Below are 9,801 nucleotides of genomic sequence, written 5' to 3' on the forward strand. Positions count from 1 at the left end.
TGACCAATGATGTTCTATGACTAATACAAGAATAGATTGTGCTCACCCTGGAACTTCCTGTTTCCTGTGTCTGCCACTACACACACAGTCTGAGGGATCTGCTGCTGAACCCCGGTAGAGAGCCATAGATTCCCTCACAGTAATTGGCTTGTCTGTCTCCCCTGAGAGTCTAACGTGTTTTGTGTTTGTGTTTGTGTTTTTTTGTGTGTGTGTGTGTGTGTGCGTGCGTATGTGTGCGTGGGTGTGTGCGTGTTTGTGTGTGTGCGCACGACTAGGCTTTGAGCTGCTGTACCAGCCCGAGGTGGTGCGTCTGTACCTGTCTCTGCTGACGGAGAGCCAGAACTACAACACCCTGGAGGCGGCCGCCGGTGCCCTGCAGAACCTCAGCGCCGGACAGTGGACCGTGAGTCGATGGAGATAAACACAGAATGATGGGGAAAATATGGGAGCTACTTATACTCCATCCGTGTGGACCTTGAGTTCTGGCAGAGAGGTATACAGGGAGAGAGCAGGGGAGCGATATAAAGATGTGTATATATAGAGGGAAGGGGCGAGAGAGAGAGACTTTCCAATTGAGAGATACTTATACGGCATCAAAAACAACTCCAAACTCATGCATTTTTCCCTGAAGGCATAACTGCCCTCAGGAAGCCAACAGTATACATTTGCTAAAGGTGAATATGATTACATAACTGCCATGTATCATTGCTATTTACTATAAAATGGCTGAAATGGCTCCCTTTCCAAAGTAATATTCAGTTACAAGTCTGCCCACGTTTTATTTTCCCTATTTCAGAGATACCTTGAAGCATTTGTCTTGTATATTGGTTGGTTATTTAAATCCAATGTCTCCTATTGTGCCGTTTGAAGCAATCAGAGTGGAGTAATGAAATGGTGAACTGTCAGCAATTTTTTTTTTACTATTAGTAATTTTTTGTTTAGACTTGGTTATGGTTACTTGTTCAGTGATACCTACCTATTGGGGTTTGAACCCAGAAGCTGGGAGTCATACGCCCTAACCCCAAGACTATCCTGCACGGATCAACTATTTGAAGCAACAAAAGTTGTACTCTTTGCACAGACCACCATCTTACCGATCCAAGGGCAACACGCCTGTTGATTTGTTCCAATGTGTCTCAGAACATCAATATAACTTTTATGTTTCATTTGTTATTCGCCTGTCTCTATAGGTAAAATAATCTTGTCAGTACAAGAAAACAATAAATGTGTGTTGAAAATAATAATGCGCAATAATTATCGATTATGTAAGCCACGGTGTCTACACTTGGCCGTTCATCTCAATTATTGTGCTTTTTTGTTTATTCCAGCTTTGAATGTGCCACTTTGGTACTACTTAGTAGAAATGGAAACTCAGTAGGAGCTCAGTCGCAATTGAAACATGATTTAGCAAAAGCATCTACATTTTGAACAGTTGCCTTTTTCGAGTATTTATGAGCCAGCAAGACATCTTGATTTCCTAACTCTTCACCTCCTGTCATTCTCGCCCACTGAACACTTGGTATTTTTAATAATTCATCAGCAGTATTTCTTGGCTAAGTTTGCCAGTTTCAGAATATTCAAAATATTTTTCCATCAATAAACCGCAAGCAGAACTCGCGCCAAAGCACTAGAGCTAATGACATGTGCAATGCAGTGGTACAGCATAATATCATTCCATAATAAGGCAGATGCCCATTATTTGGGCATCATTTAATATCCTCCTGCTAATTCTTCCTCAGTCCTCACCTGCTCCTGACCAGATAATTGATCATCCGTTTCTTTCTAGGGTTACTACTGCCCCCTAGTGGACGGCCTTGGGTCTCTGTCCAAAAGTAACCTTTGGATCGTAATATTTAACAATATTTTATATTTAATTTAGAATATTCTGACATATGACATATAAAAGTAGCTGAAATATAAAAGTAACCTGTGGTTTCTTTTATCAGCCCCCTTTTTTGTTGGACTCCTTTTGTTCGATTTCATAGAAAAAAAGGAGTTGTTCTATGAAATCCTTTATTCTTACCAATCCCCAGGGATCCACTGCTTGCCGTAGTACTATGCTCACTGCCCGTTGTCTGTGTGTGTGTGTGTGTGTGTGTGTGTGTGTGTGTGTGTGTGTGTGTGTGTGTGTGTGTGTGTGTGTGTGTGTGTGTGTGTGTGTGTGTGTGTGTGTGTGTGTGTGTGTGTGTGATTGTGTGTGTGTGTGTTTGTGTGTGTGTGTGGGGGGATGTTATGTGTGCCTGTTATCCGTCCAAGCTTGACATATTGAGAGCTATATGCTTCGCACATAGTCTACATAGGAGTATGGTTTTTGTTTTTTCCTTTTTCTTTGTACCATGTAAAATATTATCAACTGATTGAAATATCAACATTTAGCATCCATTGATAAAATAAAATGTGGTCAAAGCTTTTTTGCTAGTGGCCAAGGAAATGTGATCACTGACAGAAACATTTACCAAACATTTCTTAATTTAATATAAATGTTTTGAATGAATTCCACTGCCAAACCAGGTTGTTCATTGTTGGCCAGGTTCCTCAGCTGATGTCCAGCCACCATACATCTAGGAAAGGAAGCTGTTGGGGTTGATATTGTTGAAAAGTAAACCAAGTGGACTCCCCCCCCCCCCCCCCCCCCTCCCCATGTCTCTCCAGTGGTCCAACTACATCCGGGCAACGGTTCGGAAGGAGAAGGGTCTGCCCATCCTGGTGGAACTGCTGCGGTCCGACTCGGACAAGGTGGTCCGTGCGGTGGCCATCGCCCTGAGGAACCTATCCATCGACCGCCGTAACAAGGACCTAATCGGTAGGATGCCCCCAGGATGATGATAATGGAGTATTATACTGACAGCCATGGCCTCAACTTGTTCTGATAATGACTCGTGTTGTTGTATCACTGCAGCCACAATGAAACGTCCTCTACAGAGACATTTCCCTGAACTTATTGTATACATGAAAGGTTTAATTTATCGACGTGCACGTTTCCTGTTTCTACCCACCTTCTTCTAAATTGTATATCCACATCCATATAAGCTCGTACCTAGAGTGTCCTCTTATCCACCTAACTCAATATTTTACACCAAATTCAACCAATAGAGATTCTAAACTCCTATAAGAGGTTTTTGGACGGTAAAGGCCAAAAGAAAAACGTGTTCCCACCGGAGAGTAGAATGGGTCATTATTGTCCTGGGGTAAGGTGATGCGTTGTCTCACGTCCCATGGTACCCCGGGGCCGACTTGTTTCGTCCACAGGCAGCTACGCAATGCGCGACCTGGTGAGCAACCTGCCCAGCGGCCAGCAGCGGCCCGCCAAGAACCTGGAGGAGGACACGGTGGTGGCCATCCTCAACACCATCCACGAGATTGTGACGGACAGCTCGGAGAACGCCCGCTCGCTCATCCAGGCACAGGCCGTCGAGAAGCTGGTGGCCATCAACAGAACCAGGTGCTTCAAGCGAGGATGTTTGTGACGACGATAGACATGGTCGCGGATGTCTAGGGGTTGGGGTTGTTGGGACTCAAACGCAACACAGTGACGGTATCCTTGAGCAAGATGCTGTACCTGCTTCTGAATGACATGTGTCTATTAATTCACTACAAGGGAGTTTGGATGAAAAAAGCACCTGCTAATTGACTAATTGGTGAATTCGGAGATGCCTCTAAGATCTTTAAGTGTCTCTGAATCTGTGCAAAATCATCTATTTTTATTAGGTAGCAATGTAAAATAGCCAAGGTATGTTAATTTATTTATCTGGGTCTGATTACCCTAAAAAAAACATCCCAAACTAAACAGCGAACAGGTATGCAATGTTTTCACAACCCTTCATGGCTCATTTCTTCCTGAATGTTTATTTTTTGCATACCATTGTTGTCTTCATCACCTGAAACATATGGAGTACTTGGAATATATACATTAGCATTCATGTTCATGATTAAATTAGTCTCCCATGGGCTATTTATCACACTAGCTCATACATGTAATTATGTGTTCCTGCATGCGCCTAGCATAATTAGTACTCCTATTAGCATTCAGGGAGGACGCGCCACTGCATCCCTAATGCCCTCTGATAGCTTGCTGCTCCCCTTTATAGCCCCACACCCTGCTGAGGTATCCCAGCACATGATAGATTAGTGAACAATTTTTACATTTACAGATCCTTGGTAATGTAAATACCTCTACCTCTGAAGCCATTCGATGTTTCAGTTTTGTCAGGTCGTTTTATTGCGAACACTGCCCGACAACCGAAGCATAAAAAAATATGGCACAATAAATTGGTACTTGAACTTGACGTTTCTCAAGAGGGTATATATCATATCTAAATGGGCCGTCTTGTGCACTTTCTCAAAATCCCAAGATCAAAAGATCCAAAAGACTTTGAAAGTTCATTCTTTTCTACTAATTTTGCCAAGTATTGATCATACAGTTGTCTGTCGCCATGCCGATTACACAACACACACACACACACACACACACACACACACACACAAACTTCACTCTGGGCCAAATGGCTGTGTTTTCACTCACTCACTCCCCCTGAGATTGGCTTTCTTTGAAGTATCCACCCCCCCCCCCCCCCCCGCCTATGTAATTAATAGCAGTGGCTCTCAGCGAGATAATCAAAGGAAACGTGCGCGCCGCTGACTCCTACGTGCACGGGCCTGGCTCTGAATTAAAAGCCCGACCCTGGAGCCCCTTTGGGAGACTCGATGTGAATAAATCAGTTGATTGCGCAGGAGCGAGCGGTACCAACGCTGACTTAACAACGTCTGACGGCCACTTAGTTGCTACATTTCCTTCTTCGTTTACACCTCTTTTTCAAAGGGGTTATTCTGTTTTACTTCTTCCTCCTCCTTCAGCCAATCGTCACGTGAAACCAAGGCGGCTTCCCATGTCCTGCAGACGGTGTGGGGCTACAAGGACCTCAGGAACGCCCTGACCAAGGACGGCTGGAACAAGAGCCACTTCCAGGTAGGCCCAAAGGGTCTAAGCCCCGCCCCTTCCCCCATGGAGTAGCCGTTGCTAACCTGCTAGCTAATGTATAGCATATTTCCTTGACCCTTAGGCCTACCCTGCTTCCCACCGCATCAAAATAAAAGGCATAAAAAGGCAAGAAATATTTTGCAGGTTGTAATAATTAAAAACTAAATAGCACTCATTAATAAATAAAGATGTTTGTAGTTGCTCCAGTATTGATTTTATGCTTTGAATGTGGTCAGCCTCACTTTAAGCCTCTGCTAAAAATAATTTATGTGAATTTACAGACCCAGAGGACTTTGATTCGTTCACATGTGCCTTGGTTCAAACTACACAGCTCATATTACACCCAGGTTATTGTATTTCTGTCTGGGAGTAACCCTTGCGTTGTTTAATTTCTAATATAACAGAGTAACTGCTTCATGCTTGTGTTTCCATGTGCCAATTTGGAAACTCCACAACTACAAAGAAAATGACCCCAGCGGCAATGACGTAACCGTTTCGAAACTCAAGGCTGTCCTACTTATCTGTCCGCCCTTCCAGCCTACAGTTGCAGCAACCCCTAAATCAGCCAAAAACGGCAAGCCTGGCTATGATGACACCACCCTGCCCCTGATGGAGAAAAATCAAGGTCAGTGTGACCACTTTAGCTCTGCCTCAGACCTAACCTTGGCCTTAACCTATCCCTATCCCGAACCCTGGCATCCAGGCCTCATAGTGTGTCTCTGTGTGTGTGTGTGTGTGTGTGTGTGTGTGTGTGTGTGTGTGTGTGTGTGTGTGTGTGTGTGTGTGTGTGTGTGTGTGTGTGTGTCTGTGTCTGTGTTTGTCTGTTTTGTCTAGTTGGATAACCAGATGGTAGACATTTTGGAGAATAAAAAATGTAACTGAGCCAGCTACTCCAAATGGCTGTCAAAGTTTGGCTACAAATAAATGTTCTGTGAGTGAGTGCTAGCATGCATGAGTATTTGTTTGTATTTGTGTGTGACCCCTTTTTCCTCTTGACAGGATATTCATAAAGTTTTTAGCTGTTAATGGAATCTGAACAGCAGGATCAAAGAGATGTGTGCTGTTGTCTAGTAGTTAGCGCACAATAAAATCACATGCATAATGCAACATATATCAGAAGAGAATGATGCTTTGATGCTTGGTTTTCAAAACTTTGTTAACATGATGTGTTGAGTGAGCCCAGCGACTCAAATTAACTTGATTTTACAACCGTTTTTGTAATACTAAAGCACTATGCTACCCCTTGACCTATAAAATGTTAGGATGCATAGTTTCCATCTGCCTGCAGTGGTACATTACACTTGATCAATCCCTGAAAAGTACATGCCACTACATTTGCACACATGACATTAACAACAAGTATGACCGTGCATGATGTGCTCCTGTACTGACTACCTTCCTGACCATCTTACTGTCAGGATTGGCTGGTATGCTAAAACAAAGGACCTGGCCTAGCCTTGTTAGACAACTCTGTTAACGGCAGGTCACCTCAGACCAACCCTGCCAGATCACACGGCAGCAACCAGGAGACATGGGAACCCAGGGTTTGGCTCAGCTCATTCCACTCATTACTCCCTGGCTGTTCCTCCATGGTACCGTGCTCATTGTCCCAATCAGCCGATCCAGAACTACAGGGCCCTTTAGTCGTCTGTAGAGCCTTGTTGAGGGCGGGTGGGCTTGCGGGTGGATTTGTTACTGCGTGGAGACATTTAAAAGTCGATTAAAACTAATTGGGGGCGTGGTTAGAGCCCTAACCACGTAAGCAGTATGTCTTGTAATGCCCCGAGTTCGATTGTTGTCTCAGGCTGTCTCTCTTTTATCCCATTAACTTGACTATCTTCAATGTCCTGTCCAGAAAGGCATAAACACCCATAAGTATGCCTAATAAAGGAATGGCTCGTTAAAATATGTATGCATTAAAAACATACAAATGTATGTAATGTAATTGTGAAGTCTCTGTAAATCCCCCACGACCAGTTCTTAATGCCCTAAAGCCATCTGTCAGACTGTCACCACCGGGCGGGTTAAATCACTCATGCTAAGGTTGGTGTTGGAGCGTGGCCAGGGGCATAGGGGGCCCTGGGGGGGGGGGGGGGGGGGGGGGGGGCTGGGGGGCCAGGGGAGCTGTGTCACAGCTGGAGGTTATAATAATGGTTGTGGTAATTCTCTGTGTTGTTAGATGGATACACCACCATCGACCATAGGGAGAAGGAGTGCAAGTACAAGGCTGTGGACCCTGAGGACCCAACAGAGCATGAGCCCTTAAAGGTACACACACACACACACACACACACACACACACACACACACACACACACACACACTCACACTCACACTCACACACACCAAGCACACGCGATGAAAAAGGTGGCAGCCGTCTAGGAGATAGGGGATCTGTAATGAAACGGCTTGTTAAAATGTGTTCTAGTCCGTCCTTCAGTCCCTCTCCCATCAGCCCCCCCCCCCACACACACTTGATGTCACCAGAAGTGCTGCTCTTTGTCCACGGCGGCCCTCATTAGAAAGCTCTTCAGCACATCTTAAAAGAGGCTGAAAGTTGTCAGTCTCCCACCACCTCAGCAGACAAGGAGCCACCAGATACTTGTGTGCCAAGTTTGCCTTTAGCGCTAGGCAGGCCAATTATTCAGAGGCTGATTACAATAAAGGCGACCGGAGGAGACCTAGCCTCCCCGGGAAAATATGTTGCTTCATTATTGAGCGGCTGTCCGTCAGTCAAGCGGCCAAACAGGAAACGCGGCACGCTCGAGGGAAGGGACTTATCTGCCAAGGCCAGACCGCAGCCTGTTTAGCTGGAGTCACGGCAGTGGGTCTCAAACGCTCTAGTTTTCCTTCTACTGATACAGGAGACCAGTGCAGGAGCTATTGTGCAGGGTGTTTTTTGTCAGGTCCGGATCTATTCACTGCACCCACCCCCTGAATGCAACTTCCTTGGCTTGTTTAAGAAAAACAACTACCTCCAGTTTTTGATTTGCATGTCACAACTACTGTTTGTAATCACGTGTCCACTTTTCTTTCTCCCTAAAGCACAGAACTAACACTGACTACCCCGGCTCAGTCCGCTATCAGGACTGTGTGTTGTATTATTGAACTTTCACTGATCTCTTTTTTTTTTCTTTTGCCGTTTGTTTGGTTTGGATTCAACCCCTCCTCCCCCCCCCCCCCCCCCCCCCCCCAACCTCCCCCCCCTCTTCTCTCCATGGTCACAGAATGACACTAATAGGAAGCACTACATTAGGGGTAACAGGCCCGCCATCAGTCTGGTGGACGCTTGTGACGTTAAGCCCCAGCCTGTTGACTCCTGGGTCTAAATGCATGCCATGGTAGGTCTGAGAAGATGATGTCACCAAAGACAAACCAACCGCCCTCATCTCCACCTGCGACCCCTCACCCTCACCCTTACCCTCACCCTCACCACCACTCCCGAACTCACTCACCCCCATCACCCTCCCCCTTACCCAAACCCTTATCCTAATCAACCACCCTCACTAACGCCTTTAGCTTGTAGCTTAGCATCACCATCACTTAGAGTGTTTGTCTGTTTATTTACTCCGGCTCACTCCCTGACACTACAGTGGGCAGCCATAGAAGATCGCCAAACCACCGTGACTCATGTTGCCGTCACTTCAGACCACTTCTGATAAAAATTTCCCTGAGCATTATTTGGACTTCATTCCCAGCCACCTCTCTGCTCTGCAACATGGGTGTCGGCGTGGGTCATCAATAGTCATTATTAGTCATTTCATGTTCCTTGAATCTAATTGAAATGGGCGCCATGTTTTTCATGCGCATACCATATGATTTTAGTAAAGGAGAATCATTATGGTCCATCTCGAAATTGTTCACAACTACAAGGGAACTGAAATGTCATTCCTCTCTCATCATAGTTTCCATTTTCTACGTGATACATTTTGGTCTGATATGAGCTGTGTTTTGTGTATAGCTGTGTTTGTGTTGTGATAGTTTTCGGTTTAGAGATATAAAAACTCTATTAGAGGGGGTTTCATTCCAAAACAAAATAAGTTCAGTAGAATTAACCAAAAATATAAGGCCCTCTTTTAACATTGATATATGCATGCATTTTGAACTATTCTTTAACCAACATATTTTTATTTTTCAAACCCAAAAGGATTGTCATTTTGGAATGAAACTCCTTAACATATGTTATATCTGAAGATGTTTCTGACGGTGTGTTCTGTAACCCTGTTCTCCAGGCTTAGAGGAACCACATCCCCACATCCCAATGTGAGGCCCTCTCACATCACCACTGCCATCCCACACAGAGCTCACCCTGGTCGCCAACTCTGCAAGCAGACTTTGTAAATGGACAAAACTAATCAAAAAACACAGGCGCTCCTGAAAACGTGGTCGACAAAAACATAAAATCAATGAGTTTAAAAAAGAAAAAGGCGACTTCTTCTACTACTACTTTAACTTCATATCAACATTCCCCCTGAATGCCGCGGCCACAGCGGTCTCTCTCGTTGAGGAAAAGGAGGAGGAGGAGGAGGAGGAGGAAGTGAGGCATGGATGAAGGCGATAAGAATACGAAGATGAAGGATATTGAAATTGGCATAAAAAGGTGGACATGAAGCTATAATGGGCTAGGGACCGCTACATGATGGGGGCAAGAAAATAAGGTATTTTTAAATTAGGTTTCAGCTGCTAGATAAATCAAAAAGCAGATAACGTTGTTTTGACATTTAATGCGTCAAATCCTATCCTAGTTTGAAACCCCCTCTCTACCCTTTAGAAATTGTGATTATGATGTTATTGGAAATCCTAAACCGTTGTGTTTGTCCATG

The 9,801-nt window shown here is 44.8% G+C and overlaps 1 protein-coding gene across 1 annotated transcript in view; it reads left to right on the forward strand.

The window, feature by feature from the left end:
- arvcfb (ARVCF delta catenin family member b) overlaps positions 1-9,398 on the forward strand; it is an 88,792-nt gene extending 79,394 nt beyond the window's left edge. Inside the window, 8 exon segments of the mRNA XM_030357648.1 lie at positions 276-403; positions 2,653-2,803; positions 3,250-3,442; positions 4,855-4,966; positions 5,516-5,603; positions 7,158-7,246; positions 8,206-8,319; positions 9,211-9,398. Coding sequence (XP_030213508.1) covers positions 276-403; positions 2,653-2,803; positions 3,250-3,442; positions 4,855-4,966; positions 5,516-5,603; positions 7,158-7,246; positions 8,206-8,307 — 863 coding nt within the window. The 3' untranslated portion in view covers positions 8,308-8,319; positions 9,211-9,398.
- Positions 9,399-9,801: the final 403 nt, after the last annotated feature.

Source organism: Gadus morhua, chromosome 6 (genome assembly GCF_902167405.1).
Source record: "Gadus morhua chromosome 6, gadMor3.0, whole genome shotgun sequence".
Lineage (NCBI taxonomy): Eukaryota > Metazoa > Chordata > Actinopteri > Gadiformes > Gadidae > Gadus > Gadus morhua.